This window comes from Pyrgilauda ruficollis, unplaced genomic scaffold, assembly GCF_017590135.1.
Source record: "Pyrgilauda ruficollis isolate IOZ18807 unplaced genomic scaffold, ASM1759013v1 scaffold12, whole genome shotgun sequence".
Classification (NCBI taxonomy): domain Eukaryota; kingdom Metazoa; phylum Chordata; class Aves; order Passeriformes; family Passeridae; genus Pyrgilauda; species Pyrgilauda ruficollis.
In genome coordinates, this window is record NW_024510321.1 from 1,139,319 (window position 1) to 1,158,781 (window position 19,463).

At 40.3% G+C, this 19,463-nt stretch overlaps 1 protein-coding gene across 1 annotated transcript in view; it reads right to left on the minus strand.

Moving 5' to 3' along the window:
• Positions 1-19,463, minus strand: part of ADCYAP1R1 (ADCYAP receptor type I) — a 113,847-nt gene that overhangs the window by 30,156 nt on the left and 64,228 nt on the right. The window contains exons 4-10 of the mRNA XM_041488035.1: positions 13,150-13,185; positions 12,495-12,536; positions 10,626-10,729; positions 9,566-9,663; positions 8,972-9,104; positions 6,110-6,263; positions 487-547 (exon numbers count right to left, since the gene is read on the minus strand). Of these exons, the coding sequence (XP_041343969.1) occupies positions 487-547; positions 6,110-6,263; positions 8,972-9,104; positions 9,566-9,663; positions 10,626-10,729; positions 12,495-12,536; positions 13,150-13,185 (628 nt within the window). The remainder of the gene's footprint in view (positions 1-486; positions 548-6,109; positions 6,264-8,971; positions 9,105-9,565; positions 9,664-10,625; positions 10,730-12,494; positions 12,537-13,149; positions 13,186-19,463) is intronic.

The window sequence follows — 19,463 nt, forward strand, 5'->3', positions numbered from 1 at the left end:
TCCTCTGTCCATGTGGGACTGTGCCACCACCCTGACCACAGGGCTCAGCTCCTGCTCTCACTCTGGCAGTCTTTTTGTTTGTACTATTGCACTTGTATTTTTATTTTTTCCCTAATAAAGAACTGTTATTCCACTCCCATATCTTTACCTGAGAGCCCCTTAATTCCAAAATTATAATAATTCAGAGGGAGGGGGGTTTACATTTTCCATTTGAAGGGAGGCTCCAGTATTCTATAGCAGACACCTGGCTTTTCACACCAAGACACCACCCCTGGAGGTGTCCAGGGAAGGTCTGGAGGTGGCACTCAGTGCTCTGGGCTGGGGACAAGGTGGGGATCAGTCACAGCTTGGGCTTGGTGACCTTGGAGGTCTTTCCCAACCTAAAGGATTCTTTCATCTGTGATTGTTCTCCAGTCACCACACTCCTGGCACCCTTGCCATGGTGCTGGATGTACCTGGAACCATTTCCCACACAGCAACACCTACCCAGTGTCATCGAAGTGGAGCCTCAGCACTGCCCAGACAGTGACACAAATTGTTGGGGTACCTGCAGAGGACAAGACAGTGACACATGAACAGTCCAGACGTACTTAATATTCAGCAATGAGCATTTATGCAACCTCTCCACTGAGGTTTTGTTTCCTGACAGGACTTGTGCATGGCATAAAGCAATTTATTGAGTTAATTCAGAGCTCCAGAAATATCCCTGTCAGTCAGGGGTGGGATTGTAGGAGCAGAACTGGGAGCAGGAAAGAATGATGCTGTGCCAGGTCATTATTGCTCGGTGCTTTGCTGCATCTTGCTGCATGAAGAATAAAACAAAGTCTAGACAGAAGAGAATCAGCCACATCCCTGTCTAGAGCTACTGGAATCATGCAAGAATTGCAGTGCCAGAAGTTGAGCTGGAATGGCATTATTGGATTCTGTGTATTCTTCAGTGGTTTTGTTGTAAATTATTTACATATGTTGCATTTTCTCTGTTTCTGTGTAAATAATCAGTTTTTCTTATTCACAGATGAGAAGTTTCCTCTGTTCACAGGAATATTTAATTTTTTCCATTAAAAAAATACCAGAACAAAACAACAGACTCCAAAAAAAAAAGAGTATTGGAGTGAGGATTTAATTCCTATTTCAGACATTTCTTCACTTTCAAAAAATGCATGTAAAATGCAAATTTAATTAAAACAGTAAGAACCCAATGAGAAATCTGGATTTATTTTCCTTTCTGTGTGCATGGCATAAAGCAATTTATTGAGTTAATTCAATTAATTATTGAGTTAATTCAGAGCTCCAGAAATATCCCTGTCAGTCAGGGGTGGGATTGTAGGAGCAGAACTGGGAGCAGGAAAGAATGATGCTGTGCCAGGTCATTATTGCTCGGTGCTTTGCTGCATCTTGCTGCATGAAGAATAAAACAAAGTCTAGACAGAAGAGAATCAGCCACATCCCTGTCTAGAGCTACTGGAATCATGCAAGAATTGCAGTGCCAGAAGTTGAGCTGGAATGGCATTATTGGATTCTGTGTATTCTTCAGTGGTTTTGTTGTAAATTATTTACATATGTTGCATTTTCTCTGTTTCTGTGCAAATAATCAGTTTTTCTTTACTTGTTCACAGATGAGAAGTTTCCTCTGTTCACAGGAATATTTAATTTTTTCCATTAAAAAAAATACCAGAACAAAACAACAGACTCCAAAAAAAAAAGAGTATTGGAGTGAGGATTTAATTCCTATTTCAGACATTTCTTCACTTTCAAAAAATGCATGTAAAATGCAAATTTAATTAAAACAGTAAGAACCCAATGAGAAATCTGGATTTATTTTCCTTTCTGAAAATCCTAGAAGTGCAATTTTTTTTTTCCAGTGGAAATATTTTTTAAAAATAATGCATTTATGCAAGAAAACCCTGGGTAAGTTGGATCTCCACAGTATGGTAAATAAAATCTTTGACTAAGAAACTGCTGACATCTGTTCAGGCACCACTGAAAAAATAAAGTGCTAAAAACCAAACAAAACAAGGACCTTGATAACCCCAGCTCGCAGCAGTGAACAAGACTGTAGTGAATTGACAGGAACAATTATATTTAATATACTTTGTATGGCTGTGTTGATGTCACAGTAATTAGTCAATCATTTGAACCCACTTAGAGGAGACTCTGTCTAATCAAATTCCCACCATCAAAAATAAAAATATCCCTGTTAGACCGGGGAGATTGATGGAGCCTTTCTCCTTCAAAAAACCACACAGAAAAGAATTTGAATGGAAAATGGTATTAAGAAAAAAATGACAGGCTTTGGGGAGAAGAAATCATGCATATTAAATTTCAGTTGAAGTCTGCATTTCTTACAGGTGAATACCTAGAAAACACTGAGAAAAACCCTTTTTGACCTTAAAGGAGTTAAGATAAATTTTTAAATATCAAATTTAATTTTAATTTTATCAATTTAACCTTTAAATATCAAATATTTGCCCAGAAAATCTGTGGGTGCCCCATCCTTGGAAGTGTCCAAGGCTGGGTTGGATGAGGCTTGGAGCAACCAGGGATGGTGGAAAGTGTCCAGGGAAGGGAGGTGGGAATGAGATGAGTTTTAAAGTCTCTTCCAATCCAAACCATTCTTTGATTCTATAAAACATTGGTCTAATGTTTTATTTAGTTTCCTCTATATAAATTTTGATGCTATGAATAATGTTCCAAATCTGTAAAATGCGCAGGAAGGCAGAATTAAAACTAAATATGTCATAAAAATGCATTTAAAAACCCCATGTTTCAGATCAGCTTGGAGCTTTGAACCATCTGCTGTATGAATATACAAATCCTCACACTACTTTTCTTTACATCAAAAGATTTCTATCTCTCCATCGCCTCCTTTTCAGCTTCTGAGGAAGGTTAGGAAACAGAGAAGCCCTGAAGGCTGAGATTTATTCTTGATGACTTTGTGCTGCCCTGACTAAGTGATGTCTTATGAAAGCTGGCCTCAAAAGCTGAAACCTGAGGCATCATTAGGAGCAGGCATTAGCAGGGAGCTCAGGAAGACAGCAGGCCATCCAGAGAATTCACCAGCACATTTCAGATTTAGGAAGGAAAAACTGCCTGGATCAACAGAGCCATATGTGGTTCTCATTAATCCCTCAAGATGAGGACACTGAGGTCTCAGCACATTCGGAGAAACACATCAACATCCAGATGCTGCAAAGTGCTGAGCTCTTCTTTCTCACTGCTTCAGTGCAGCTCCCTCCCCACCAGCCCTGAGCTGAGGGGCTGCTTTTGCCCTCCAGGGATGGAATCCACAGTCTGGAAGTGCCTCTGTTGGCTTTGCAAATTGCCAATTGTTCCCACCAGATCAGGGAGCTGCGAGTCCAGCTGAAACATGCGGGAGATGAGAAAATAATTGTGCTTAAAAAATATAATAAACCAGAACCATCCAAATAACAAACCAGAACCATCCAAAGCTGGATATTGCTGATGCTGCTTTGAATCTGAAGTGATTGGATTGTTGTGCCCACCAACACAAGCTGGACCTGGACCGGTATCCAAGGTGGGCATGGACCTGCTGGAATGAATACAGAGGAGGCCACAGAGATAGTCCAAGGGCTGGAGCCCCTTTACTGGGGAGAAAAGCTGGGAGCGCTGGGAATGTTCACCTGTAGAGGAGAAGGCTCCAGGGAGAGCTCAGAGCCCTGCCAGGGCCTGAAGGGGCTCCAGGAGAGCTGGAGAGGGACTGGGGACAAGGGATGGAGGGACAGGACACAGGGAATGGCTCCCACTGCCAGAGGGCAGGGATGGATGGGAGATTGGGAAGGAATTCCTGGCTGGGAGGGTGGGCAGGGGCTGGGCTGGAATTCCCAGAGAAGCTGTGGCTGCCTCTGGATCCCTGGAAGTGTCCAAGGCCAGGCTGGACAGGGCTTGGAGCAGCCTGGGATAGTGGGAGGTGTCCCTGCCATGGCAGAGGGTGGAACTGAGAAGACCTTTAATGTCCCTTCCAACCCAAACCATTCTGGGATTCTGTGAAGTCCAGTATTCAGCTGAATGCTGGTTATCATCTATGGCAGTCAACTAAAAACTAAATATTTTGAGGTTGCATTACAGAATGAATCCATCTGGGCAGCTCATTCATTACAAGGACTGATTAAAAAAAGTACTGAAGTCAGTTAATATATGCTGGTTTTAAATATTCTCACATTCAGACAAATCTACAGGTATGAAAATTGTGCAAACTTAATTAAAGGAACTCAACCTCTGATTTATGTTCAGATTACAAAAGTTTTACAAATTGCCATTTTGCATTGTTTTCTTTTCTAATTGTCAGATTTCCATGTACATAATCCCCAATTTCTCCTTAGAAACACACTTTTCTCTCAGCTATAATGTGATTTCACAGCTGTAGAAGGTACAAAAAGAACCCTGAACCCCCTTTCCAACAGTTTCTTTTCCAAGGCCTTTTCCAGTAACTATCCATTTCCAACAGCCTTTTTATGGCACAGATTATTTATGATGATTTGTTGACTCCTTTCTCTCTATACCTTCTCTACCTCTACACCTTCTGAAACATATTTTCTCCCTACTGTACGGAGTCTTTGCCAGGAGATGAAAATTTTGGTTTGTGTACAGCTGCTTCAGGAGGGAAAAAACAGGACCATCTGTTGATTTCTTGAAGGTTTAGGCTACATAAGAATGCTTTTTCAAAGGAGAGTGGTTTAAGGCATGGGGTTTGTGTCTGGATTTTACACACAAATATACAGGTTTATTCCTGGGTTTAGGCTACATAAGAATGCTTTTTCAAAGGAGAGTGGTTTAAGGCATGGGGTTATGTAGATTTTACACATGAATATACAGGTTTATTCCTATTTCAAAAGTGTCTGTAAATATAAAAATCGAGTTTAACATTCCCAGGGAACATTTTAAATGAATGTATTCTTCTGCATTCACCATCTGACTTCTGCACAAAAAAACATCTGCAAAGAATTGCTTGCATTAACACATCACAGGAATCAATTTATATCCAGAAGGCTAGAATGAAAAATAATTACCATGGTTATCATCATTTAACTGGCTTTTCTGAAATAAATATTGTTCCTTCCCAGTGCAAATTTTTATTTCCCACCCAGGTAGGATAAGCAGATGTGAATACCCTTTGGATACATTTTCAATTTAGTTATTATCTGAAAGAAAGGCACAAATGAAGCCTTAGAAAATGGACTGGACTTAGTCTTGCAGATTTGATTAAGCTGAAGAAGCTGATGTTAAGATCATATCTTGCAGGAGGCAATTTTCTATTGCAGATTACAGTTCTGCAAGAAATGTGGTGTCCTCCAGATTTCAGTGCAACTCTATTAATGTAAAAAAACCACAACATAGCTTGGGCTGCAGTGTAATTCTGTGCTGTGAAAATTCACTTGTGGGGAATTTTGGAAGGAATTTGAGATGGGACCTCTGAATTGTTTTTGATGATGCAGTTTATTTTTCTTATCCTCTACATAGACAGGAAGGGTGAGTTCAGCTCACATCTTTACTGCATGGTTCAGAAGGTCACAAGACCCTTAGTTAAAGACCTTTTAAGGAGTTACTGACCAAAAAAACACTGCCAACAAGGATATTTATGTTTTTGACCCAATCCTTAAATATTTTGTCTAATGGAGCTAAGCTACAGTGTAAACATGAGTCCATGTGTTTCTTAAGCATGGGTCCATGTGTTTCTTAACCAATCATGTTATGATATACAAACCTACAGTATTGCATTCTAAACCCCTTGTTTACCCTTGTAACTGCTTTTATTTTTATATATCTTAAACTTTAAAACTGTAAACTTTTCTTTACTTAGTTTAATGTGTCTTTGCTTTAAACTCTAAATCCACATTCTCTCTTCCAGCACCTCGTTTTGGAAGCCTTTTCCAAGATCTCAGATCAAACCCTGGGTTTAATCCTAAGCTTTGGCTTACAGGCCCAAAGCTCTGAGAGTTCCTTTCATTTTGAATTCCAGCATCATTCCAACATGACTTCAACATCATCAAGACTAAAACCATAGTTTGAAACCCGACGTGGAAACACCACCCGTGGTTTGTGGAGCCATCCTGCACACCGAGACATGCTGGAGACAAGAAGTGCCACGTACCCCAGCCAATGATTGTGTACCAGTAGAAATATCTCCTCTCTGGGAAGAAGGTCTCCACCAACAAAGTGAAGAGGTACAACCCCTCGATGAACAGCCAGAAGTAGTTGGACATGACGCAGTAGTGAAAAAACACCATCACTGCTTTGCATTCCACCTGCAGGGGATGGAGAAGAACAAAGTTATTTCTGCATTGCTTAAGCCTAAAAGAAAAAATGCTTTCAACCTCTCCAGATCTCTCAGAGGAAAGAGCTGGGGCTGGTATTACACACTTTTAATGGTAGAGGTTTTAAAGAATGTGAAAAATGGCAGGTATCACTTAGACAGCAAAGCCTGGATGGGGAGGAAGCCAATTTAACCAGTGGGAAGTGGTCAAGGAGCTTTCAGAGCAGATACATCCTGTATTGCTGAGGGCTCACAGCCCCAGTGAACACCAATTGCTGGACTTAAGCCCCTTTCTAGGATTAAATGCAGGGAAGAAGAAAATCCAGTTCTGTACCGAGAAACCCAGAGAAGGATGTGAAATGGCAGGATGACTGCAGAAAGCCCTGAGAGTGGGATCTGAAAGGATGAACCCTCCTGTGTGCAGCTGGGAATTGCACTTCCTTGCCATCCATCATCAGTGTTGTCACTCAAGGACAGAAAATGGAAGTAAGTGTGAGGAAAAAGGAGGCTGAGTGATCAGCTGTAAAAAAAAAGATGGGAGCTTTCAGTTATGGACAGGAGGGGGAAGCAGCAAACTAAAGAAAAATGAAAACTAGAAATAAAATTAATATAGAATATAAAAACTTTAAAAATAATAAATAAATAGGAATAGAATAAAATTAAAATAAAATTTAAAAAATAGAATATAAAAAAAAAATTAAGGAACTGAGTTTGTTTAAGCAGGAGAAAAGCTCAGGGAGGACATTATTGCTTTCTGTAACTCCCTGACAGGAGGTGGTAACAAGGTCGGTCTCTTCTCCCAGGTAACAAATGCTAGGACAAGAGGAAATTGTCTTAAATTGCATCAAGGAGGTTTATCTTGGATATTAAGGAAAATTTCTTTCCTGAGAAGGTTGTCAATCACTGGAACAGTGTCCAAGTCAGTGGTGGAGTCACCATGCATGGAGGTGTTTAAAAGATGTGGAAATGTGGCACTTGGGGATGAGGTTTAGGGATGGATTTGGCAGTGCTTGGGAATGGTTGGACTCAGTTTCAGAGGGTTTTTTAACCTAAATGATTCTGTGACAAAGGCCTAAGGTGGCAACCAAGCTCTACCCTCTGAGACTGGGACATCCTGGTCTTTCCAGTGCTGCACCCCAGTGAGATGCCATTAGTCCTACAAAAGTAGGATTTTCCAACAAATCCTGTGGGAATTGAATTTGTGGACAATTTTTGAAGTCTGACAGAAGATTTAGAGAGTATGGATTTGTATGTAAATTTTGAGATAAGAAATGTTGATTTAGACTTGTTATGGAATAGGATAGATATAGTTGAGAGAGAAATGGAATTAGAAATAAGTTTTAAAGAGTGGTTTGTAAATAAGATTAGATATTTTGGAGAAATAGAATTATGAAATATGCATTGTAGTAGGATTTATGAGGGGGAATTGTAGATTATTTGTTTTAAGGTATTTATAATATGGTGTGGTAAAAGTAGATAGGTTAAGAAATGTTTATAATGTATTTTAATTAGGAAATAGATGGTTTTTGATTGTGATGGTGTGAATTATAATATTTGTATTGTTTTATTTTTTACATGAAACTGAAAATATAATAAAAGTTTTTAAAATGCTTTTTAGTTGTTTTATTTGTGAGTTAGAAAAGGGTGTATTTTGATAAATTGGCTTTTTGTGTGAGGAAAAAGGACATAATCTAACAAATCCAAGCAGAATCTGTGTATAAATAAATCTGTGTGTAATAAATCTATGTATAATCACTGCTGGAGGCAGCGATTAGCTCCCACTTTGACTTCATCCTCTGGGCCAAATCTACCATCAAGGTATTTAAACCATCAGATCTCAAGTTTCTTCATGGAAGCTCTACCCAGGCTGAAGAAAATGGCTGATTTTAATGTGCTTTATGCTTTAACTGTTTCCAAACAAAGAGGCAGATGCCACCAGTGGAAGAGTGGCTGGAGCAAACTACAGACCTAACATGGCTTCAGCTTTCTCCTGGAGAAGAATTGAGAGCAAAAACTAGTTTCAATGACAAAGAAAAGGCTGACTAAGAAACTCCACAGCTGCACTTGCCTTGTGGAAGTGACTCACAGGGAATTTAGCTCATAACTGGATGGATAAAGGAGAGCTCAGTTTGTAATTCTATCATAATTACACCCAGTGAGCTGATTTATCATATCAAATACTAGCCTTAAATGTGAAAGGAATTGGGATTTACACATAATAAATGCTAAATGCATCAGTGAAAGGGTGCTCTGCGTGAAACTACATATTTAAGAGACAAAGGTGTGGGTAATGCTGATGATTTTCTGAGTGTGGCCATCAGGTGTACTCTCTGTGTCTGAATGGTCACCCTGTATCCACGTGACTCTGCCTGACATCCAGAACAAACGAGGCTCTGGAGAAAAACCAGACCTTCAGATGGAGGAAATTGTGTCTGCCCTCATCCCACCTATCACTGAGCAGATCTGGGAAAGGGAGGAACAATCAGAAAATAAAACCTGTAGGTTTGTTCTGAAGGACGCTGGTGACATCACGAGATGAAACATCCAGTCTGGCTGAGAACTGGGAGGGAAGTTAAACACCAACTACCTTTACCCCTATTAACTCATGATACTCCACAGACTGCTGCCTGCCCCACAGCTTTTTGTTATCTTGAGCTGAAAAAAAGTGAAGGAGAAGGATTTGGTTTCAGTTTGACTCACCGTGGAGATAAAGCAGTGGTTTCCATCCTGCTCAGCATAAAGAACCCCATCCTTGATGAACACAGATATGGCACGGAGGATGAATGAAACAAAAAGGTTCATGTGGATGAAATTCCGAGTGCAGTGAAGCTTCCTGGAGAGGAAAGAGGAAGGGAGTGGGGGAGAAAAAGAGAAATAAAGAAGAAAATAGTTTTATTTTGTGGAAATGTCGCACTGGGCCTGAACACACTTTACCAGAGCACCTTGGTGCCAAGAACAGCAACATCTAAGCCAAGACTGTGTTAGTCCAGGTCCTAAACCTGAGAGAGGAGGATTTGGGGATTTTCTCGTAAAAGGATGCAGAGAAGCATAAAACAGACCACAGAACAAGCCCAGTGCAGCTTGTGAAGTTTCATAAACCAGACCCACAGCTTCTCCTGCTGCATTTACACTCTGCTGAAATGTGACTTCTGGAGCTTGTCCAAGCTGCGGGAGCAACTCAGCTAAAGCATTTTCCCCTTCTTGTTCTACCTCTGGTGAGATAAAACCTTTAGCTCAGTTTGGGGCAGCTGAGCTCCAGCTTCCTTCCTCCAGGGCCTGAGCAGCTCCACTCACCTGAAGCGACACAGGATGACCATGGCAGTGGTGAGGGAAACCAGGGAAGTGCTGTATCCCACCGTGTACAGAGCCTTCACTGAGAGATAGTAGTAATCCTTGGGAGGCAAAAACCGCAGGGTTAAAGGGTTTATTCACAGCCACACAGCTGCCAATGTGCAGGAGGAAGCAGGATCTGTGTCTTTGCACAGCCTGGTTTCTCCTAATTTCCTCTGAGATCTCACTGTGCACCAAGCTCTGCTCTGTAGCTGGGTCTGCACACCATGAGGTTATTTATCACTGAGCTAGCAAAGGCTATCTATACATTTTTTATAAGTATCTATAGAAAAAAACCCACTTGGCTAAGAGATTCTTTATCAGCAGGGGTGGAATTGAGGGTTAGCCTGCAATTCTAGAAGTTCCAAGCGACATCAACACTAAAAGCTCATCTTCTATAAAAATTCAATACGTGCCCTGGAAGGATTCAGGTTTCACTTCTCACAGTTTTATACCCATGTGTTGCAGTAAAGGTAGAAAAATCATAAAAAAAGGCTTCATAAAGTCAGGCCTGCTCTGGCTAGCCTGGGATTTCTTCTGAGGCAAGCTGGCACTTTGCAAGTTCCCATGTGAAAGCAATCCTGGTGTGAGCAATTTGTTAACATAACAAATAACAACACATTCAACATATTCCTGGGTGAAAAACAACTGGCACCTGTATAAACTCCTTTAGCACTGTTAGATGGAAAAATGAAAACTATCTCTTCAAACAACTTTTCCTACAGATACACACCAGGGGTTTGAGTGACCAATCAAAACAGAATAACAACTTGTTACTAAGCAATAAAGTAATTGGCAAGAAAGCTCCTAACCAATAGGAGTCCCACACGAGGTCTAAAAAACTGTACAAAAAGGAGTTAAGTGAATAAAGAATGGGCTTTTTCCACCATGAAGAAAATGGAGTCTGTGTGATTTATTCCCATACCCATGTACATCAGAACATGACCAGAGGCTGGACAGAGAGCAGTCTGCTGCTTCCCACCTCCCCCCTTCATTTGTTTTTAATTATGAGATTAATTCCCACCTGGTTATCAGACTCTGTTTCGTTCTCATCGAAGCCGCAGGCATCGTAATAATGAGGGAAAGGTTCAGACCAGCCATCTTCAGTGCAATTCCTGCTGATGTCCCCTGTGCCAAGGGCAAGTGGGAATGTCACATCCCAAGAAAAAACCCCAGGACATCCCTTCCCTCCCCTAGGTGCAAAGAAAACCCCACAGTTGTACTGGAAGTTCTGTTTATCTGCCTGTCCATAGATTTGTTTCTGGAAATTTATAGATGTCTTTAATGATCCAGTCCTACAACAGGCATGGCTATTACCACAGTTGGTCACCAGAGAGCAAAAATATTTAATCAGTACATTCAGTGTCTCCAGACCTCCAAAAATCTCATTCTCAAGAAGGTTCCTAAACCAGGGGTCAGCTAAATGTCCACTTCTTTCAAAAAGGCATCTGGTGACTCCAGCTTTGATGGAGATATCATCACTCCACATGGCCAAAGGAGAAATCCAGTGATTAAAACCAGGCCCTTTGTGCTATTTTAAATGGTTTATGTCCCCACATGCATGGAACTGGTGAGAAACACCAGACTGGTGAGAAACACCAGACTGACATGATTTTTTTTGGTCCACGTGCTGGAAGCCAATCAGGATGCTGTGGGATATCTCAGATAATCATGGGTTATATACCCATGGAGAGGCAGCTGGATTGCTCTCCTGTAGGCAGATAAAACACATCCCACTCGTTTATCTCCAAGCCCAGGCTCTGATCTCAGAATGACTTTGTGGGAAAGGTCTGGAGAAAACAAAGGAACATAGACTGGGAATTTCTCTCCCATCCCTGTCTTCATGGCAGTGTGTTGTTTTCTATCTCCAGATGCCCAGGGTGGCCTCAATTGGTGAATTCAGAGCTTCTCACTTTCCTCTGTCTATTAATTATTCCAATCCTGGTTTACAACCTTAATTTTAAGCAAATATTGGCTTAAATACCAGAATTTTTTTGTTAATTTCATATAAAAAGCAGCTCCTCAATTGTTTTGCTGATAAACTTAGGCTTTAAAACCATACTGGGAATGAAGGGTTGGGGGCAGAAGAGGAAGAATCTCCTGACACTCATTTACCTACAAAGGTGCCTGAGGTAGGACAGCCCCTGTGGGGCTCTTTAGAAGCACCACATTATTCTTCCCAAAGCTCAATGGCTTTTCCAAAAAATTAGGGATGGGTTGCACCATTATTCTTCCCAAAGCTCAATGGCTTTTCCAAAAAATTAGGGATGGGTTGCTGCTGCAATTCCTCCTCTCCAGCACAAAGGAAGAGGCTCAATTTACCAAATTATCCCACTTTTTTGGAGCTTCAGTTGCACCTAGACCAAAACTGATGGAAATTTCCAAGTTTTGAGTTTGCTCTTTGCTGTTAAAGTTGTGCTGCTTTGCATTCTTAGAGCAGTTCAGTCTCTCCTAACTTTACTTTTAACCTTATTTAAGAGAATCTGTTTGCCATCCATGCAGCATAATATATCTCTTTAATCACAGCATTCATTTAAGAACATGGCATTACTCAGCAAATTTTTCAAATTACTCTTGCACATTCATCCCTAGTTTTCTATGGAAAAAAAGGCACTGAATCATGGTGCTGACTTCCTTTAACACCATTTAGTAATTACTGTTAAGCAGGTAGATATAATTTATAGCAGCACACTTCTTAGATTGCAAGGATTAATAGAAGAGGAATAAATTTTCATAATATTGCTAGAAGTAACAGAGCAGAAAATAGGTCATAATAATTAGAACTGGTTAGAAAATAATACCAAAATTGCAGGGAAAAAGAGCTGAGAGCTTCCTTTTTAAAAGAGGGATAAATAAAAAGAGAGGCAAAAATTTCCATGGTTCTGTTTCTTACCTAGGAGAGACTGGGCTGTGCTTTCCAGCAGGTCATAATCACCTAGGAAAGTGGAAATTGGGTATGAAATTGTTTTGATTGTGTTTTCTATTAGAGCCCAAACTGGTCTCAGTGGAAAGCAATGAATGGAGTGCAATTGATTTTTATTTGTTTAGATCAGGCCCAAAGGCAATAAATACTTGGTGCTGTCTTCTCAGGAAGTAAACACAGCTTTACTTGAGAGTTTAAATCAAAGCTGAACCTCTAAATTTAGAATTAAAAACACAAACAGCAAACAGGGGCAAACTTTATAGCAAAAATGTGGAAGTCATATATGATTTCTATAGGAATTTGCATTTACAATCCTCAGGTATTTAAATATGACCAGCTTTCAGAGGATTAATGAAAAATTCTTTCCATCCATCAATGACAAAGAGCAGTAATTAATTGTTTTAAATAAGATAATATAATTTTGTGGTTTTAGATAAAATCACACTGATTTATAGACACTTATGAGATTTTTAATTTCACTTTTTGTGCAAGTATTATAGTTAAGTACCAATGTATCATTGTCATAGTTGTTGATGCACAGACAACTTTTTAATTATCTGAATTTAACATGTGCACACCATTTTGGAGAAGTACAGAGGAGATAAGCACCACAACTGGTTCTTACCTGCATGGGTTTGCCCCAAATTATCCACTTCCCAACCTGCAATTAGAAGAATGAAAATGATTAATTCATAATGATAATAGGTTGCAATTTTGCTAAAAGTTTGACTCCCATAAAAGAATAGATGTAGCAGAGCCCAGAGGAGAAGTGCAGGTTTAAATCTTTACTTTTGTATTAATCCTGCATATTAATGAATGGGAAAAGGCTTTCAGAAGATGGGATATTGTTAAATATCTGGTTTCATGAATTTTCATCAGACTGTAGGAAGAATAAGAAAAATGGATGTAGGAGCATTTTTGTGGATTTTTTTTTAATTAGTTTTTAGGGGAATGTTCTGAAGTAAGGAAGCCTCACACATTTCCAAAACACTTTATCCAAACCCATGCTGCTTATATCCTAAATAAGGATATAATATCCTAATATCCTAAATATCCTAAAACCACAACTATCACAGTGGGAAATGATAAAACTTTGGGCTTATGTTAGAAATCTCCCTTTCTTTCGTTCTTAAAAAAAAAAAAAAATTGTTGGAATGATGCCAAACCAACCTCCCAACCCCCTGTGCTCAATATTTAATCAGAATTGGGCTGAAATCAGGTTTTCCTGGGTCCTGGGTGGGTTCTGGCTCAGCTGGGGATGCAGGAGGAGCTGCCTGGAGCCAGCGAGTGGAGCTGCTGCACCGTGCACAGAGGAGCCTCAGGGAGATGCTGCAAATCGCCCTCAAAAACATTTCCAGCACCTCACTGACCATTGCAGCAGCTGAAATATTCACTTCAGTTTAGTTCTGCGTCTTATTCAGCCCCAACAGGGCTTCAGGTTGTTCCCCTTTTAACCCCAGTGGTCAAATGTTAATTAGGGATTGGAAAAACCTTCACCAAATTGTATGGGAAGGGTTTTGTTAAAAGTGAAATCCAAACAAAGACTGATTTTGATCCTATGGGAAAGGAGAAAGCATCTAAAGAAATAAAATAATAACAGAAGGCTTTTCAGCATGGCATAAAATGTGGGGGTTTTATTTTATAATTCACATAATAATTTAAAATTCCTTGATTTCTGAGTCTCCTCTAAAGTAAATCTCATGTGCTTTTATACCTTTTAAGACATAAAAAAAGAGGGTTTAATGTGAAAATGATGGTGAGAGTATAGAAAACTCATCTGAAGCATAAGGCAGGCTGTTTTATAACTTTGGATGGATTATTAAGCATCAATCCTACACATCCAACACACTGGGGACTTTGGGGGGTTGATCCTGGAAGCCACGGTGACAACACCCACAGTGTCCATCCTTCTCTGCCCAACTCCAGCTGTTCCCAGCATTCCACAGAAAGAATTTAGCCTGGATTTTAGGGAAAGGTTCTTCCCCCAGAGGGTGGTGGGTTGCTGACCCATGGAATGTTCACATTCCCAAGGCTGCCAGAGCTCCAGGAGAGACTGGACACCTCTCCCAGGGATGCACAGGCTGGGATTTTGTGCGGGGACAGGATGATTTTGTGGGTCCCTTGCAACTCGGAATATTCTGTGACTCTAATTCCTGGGTGTCTGCAGATGTTGGGCAGATCTCTGAATTCTGAGGAGCAAACATTTTCCTGCAGCCAAGGTGGTTCAGCTGCTGCACAGGGCTGAGCTGGCAGATGCTGCAGCAGTGCTGAGCCCGTGCTCCACATTCCTGGCAGAATATCAGGGATGGTGTGGTGGGTTCAGTGATGGTCAATATTAGAATATTAAATAATAGAATATTTATCTGTTCTGCTCTGCAGAATAGTTTGGAGAGACCTTTTTGTCCTCCTAAATCCACCAAACCCCAGGTCTATTACCAGCCGTGTAGTTCAGTTTTAGGAATTTGTGGCTAAAATCAGGATGCGTTGCCAAAATCTGAATTCAGAACACGGATGTCAGGTCGTGGTGTGGGAATTTTTATCTGTGGGTGTATCAGAGGATCAAAGAGCAAACCAGCACTCCTTTATCACTTCTTTCATGGTGCTTTCCACAGCACCTGCCACTCCAGCCAGCAGCTCAGATGGAACCTGTCCCCTGAGTGAGGTCACCCAGCTCAGCAGCCTGTGCCTCACACTGACCCACACCAGCAGGGTGGAAAAAGCTGCAAGAAAACCTCCCCAAAACCCCTTTGACTCATGAAAATCCAGTTTTAGTTTAGCATTTGTAGAGTAATTTGACCTTAAAACTGTGCAGAATTCTTTCTGGAGAAAGACCAGTATTAAGTAGATTGATGTCTGATGTTCCTGACATCCTGCTTATTACAGTGATGGCTGTAAAAAAGACATTTCTCTTAAATTTCAATGTTTTGAATGCATCTATTTTTTCCCATGCAATCTAAAAAGCATGGCATAAAAATAATCATTATTTAATTCTAAACAGATATAGCAGTTAGTCTCATTGATATTAAAATAATAAATTTTAGTCAACTTTTAATTTCATGACATCCATAATAACAGTTAAAACATATTAATGCAGTTTTTCTGAAAGGAATAAGCTTGTTATAGAAATATTTTTGTATATGTACTGAAATTATTTTTACATTTCACCGTGTTTGGACATTATGAAGGGACTCACTTTTCTAACAACATTAATTTTCTGATTTGTAGTAGCAAGCAAGCCTTTCATTAACATGTATTTTTATATCTGAGTCCTAACTAATGTACTGAACAAAGCTCCAGTACAACATTTGTCTGTACAGGCTTTTAGGCTTGATTCATCAATTCAATTTTCACTAATAAGTTAAGATACTGGGAAGTTAATTAGATTTACATTGAACATCATGCCCTGAATTACAACAAAAATGTCAAAATTCATCTATTGAGTGTTGGGATAAAATGAACATATATACAATTATATTTGTGGGTGTGTGGATATAATTTTTTTTAATTTCTTTGCAATTATTTAAAAATATGTATTTTTATAAATATAAAATATATCTGTACATCTGTATATATACATTTATATTTATATTATTTATATTTATATTTATATTTATATTTATATTTGTATTTGTATTTATATTGTAGTTTATATTTTATATGTAAGGATATAGAAAATATAAACACATATAATATATTATATAATATATATAATATAATATATATTAAATTATAATAAATAAACATATATATTTATATTTTATATTTTCATATTTTATATCCACATATATTTTATATATTTAGAAACAGATATTTTACATACATAAATAAATATATATTATATATTATATATAATAAATAAATATAAATTATATGTTATATTATATTATATTATATTATATTTATTATATATATACAAGCAGATATATTTTGTTATATATACAAGGACATGAGGGAACATAGAGCCACCACATGCCTTTGAATTCCTGCATGCTGCAGCTGCTGCCCTGCCCTCAGACAGTGCACGTTTCTGTATTCTGCAGCAAAATATGGATATTTATTTGACAGAAATCCATGGCATTGGTGCTGCTTCCTCACATGTCTGAGAATGAAATAGAGTTCAAGTGAGTTTGTTTTGTGCACATTTAACATGTTTACATAGAGAGGGACAAGACCTGACCTTGCATCTAAAGGGCTGTGAGGAATCCCAGACACACTCTCATTTGTCACAATATTACCTCAAAACATTCTTTTTCTGGGTTATATTTTCACCTTAGTGCCTTTAAGACTCTAGAGTGACCTCAGTAAATTTACTCTGCTGTCAGTGATGGGGTGGGCAGGACTCCAGGACCCCTCACTGCTTGGGCTTTCTCACAAACCTTCTTGCTTTCCTACTCTTAGGACACAAACAATGAGAAATTGGTGTGCTTGACCTCACTGATGAAGAAGAGAAAGCCCTTTAATATGATTATGCAATGGTCTAATGAAATGCATTGCTCTCTCAGAAACGAAGAATAAACAAAATATGATTTTCATCTGCATTTCCACTGGAAGCACGTTTTTCAGGGGTTTCATTCAAGGGTTACATTTACAAGGGACTCCTGAGGAGAGAGTGTAGTGACAGGATGAGGAGGAATGGCTTCAAACTGGAAGTGTGTAGGTTTAGGTTGGGTATTAGGAAGAAATTGTTTACTCAAAGGGTGGGCAGGCCTTGGCACAGGTTCCCAGAGCAGCTGTGGGTGCCCCTGGATCCCTGGCAGTGCCCAAGGCCAGGCTGGATGGGGCTTGGAGCAACCTGGGATAGTGGAAGGTGTCCCTGCCCGTGGCAGGGGATGGCACTGGATGAGCTTTAAGATCTTTTCCAACCCAAACCATTCCATAATTCTATTATTCCATGATGACAACATCTTAAATATCACAATTTTATGACTTACTTGAATGACATCTGTGCTTCTCACATGTTGTTAAACCCAAATTATGGAAATATGGACACCACAGCAGACACTAAACAGTGCCTTAGAACAGCACTTATTAAATCAATAATTGCTCTTATCAGTCAATAAACTCCTGAGGAAGCTGCTGTTATCCTCAACACAGGATGGTTTATCCAGTGTATTGACAGGTTGTGTTATTTGCCATTTGACCAGACTTAAGTAAGCATCACTCTTTGGGAAGCAAATCTACAATTAATGCTTTAATTGACATTGTTAATTAGATGTTATTTGCAGTACTGCTCAGACATCCTAGAGAAGATCTATCAGAATGCTGAGTTACCAATTCAAAAGACCAAGTACAGAAAATACTCCTTATTTCTATTTTCTGCAGGAAGAAGTAACAGAGGGGGAAAAAAAATCCAAGGACTTGCCAATGGCTCCCCACAGAGTTGGTGGCAGAGACCCAGACCTTTCCTGCCCTTTTCTTGCACATTTATCAGACTTTCCTCTTTGATTTTTATTTACTGAGACCCAGAACTCATAATTCACCCCTCACTATGCAACAACTGATGAGAAACTCGACGACAGCAGTTGCTCCTGATTTAAAGTGGAGAGGGAAGCTGAAGCCAAGAACCAGCCTGTGCACCATGAGCCTCAGAGCCTTTTAGATCTTCTCCTCGGTGCCAAATCTGTGCTGGCTGCTCTCCACCTGCCTGGCCTCCCGTGGCTTTGTTTATCTGAGCACAGCTCGCATTTAACCCTTTTGTTCCAGCGTTTGTCCCTTATTAGTGGCGGGGCGGGAGGGGATGAAAGGCTTCCAAAGCTCTTCAGTCCTGAATTGGCTTGCCCACACTTCTCCCATAGTCCTGTTGCTCTCATCTCTGTATTGTGGGTTGAAGGGCTGCTCCACAAAGGTAATGCTACAAAAGGTTTTGGATTTTGACAGCATCAAGATCAACATGCAGAGCCTGAACTGTTTTTACTGCACATTGTGTCCCTGCAGAACGTGCAGCCACCGGGGCAGAGAGAGGCTGCAGAAAACACTTAACAACCCCTTGTTATCCTGCTGTCCAGCTAGGTGGATAATGAGGTGGCTGGGCAGGTGTTTAATTTTTTCATTACCACTTTACGTAGCACTGATTAGAAGTTTAACATTCAATTTCTAAATACAAAACAAACCAGCGAGCTCTTGCGCCCGAATCCACGGCATCCACCACCCTAAACCTCCTCTCTGCTGTCCAGCTATGTGGATAACAAGTTGGCTGGGCGGGAGTTTAATTTTTTTCATTCCTGCCTTATACAGCACTGATTAGAAGTTTTATGTTCAATTTCTAAATACAAAACAAACCAGTGAGCTCTCGTGCCCGAATCCGCGGCATCCACCACGCTGAGCCTCCTCTCTGCCTTCCCCATGGCTGCCTGCTGCTCTCCTGCTCCAGCAATCTGTTCAGCCGGCTGGCAAAGCCACAGTCAGGAGCAGCAGGCTACTTAGCAGCTTTTCTGCACTCCCTGAGCTCCCCACACGGGTTCTGGTTCCATACCCTGCCCGCTGTGTCCCTAGAAGGGACATCAGCCCTCTGCCAGTCCTGTGCTGCACACACACGATCCCACACACACGTTATCCAACCATCCCAGCTCCTTTGTTATGGCTCTTTGTGTTTTCCAGAGAAGCTGTGGCTGCCCCTGGATGCCTGTAAGTATCCAAGGCCAGGCTGGATGGGGCTTGGAACAAGCTGGTGGGAAGGTGTTCCTGCCCATGGCAGGGGGTAGGAATTGGATGATCAATAAAGTCATTTGCAGTAGAAACCATTCTGTGATTCCATAATTGACTGATTAATCCAGGGTTACCTGCTTGGGCTTTACAGTTTCATTAGCAGGATCTGTAGGAAGTGGCAGGCAGGCAAGGTCATAGAGTACCTGGCCCTACAGGTGCACACACCTTTCCCTGTGTTAAGTGCTTCCCACAACAATTTCCAGGGGTTTGGGTCTCTCCAGCCTCATGCCCCAT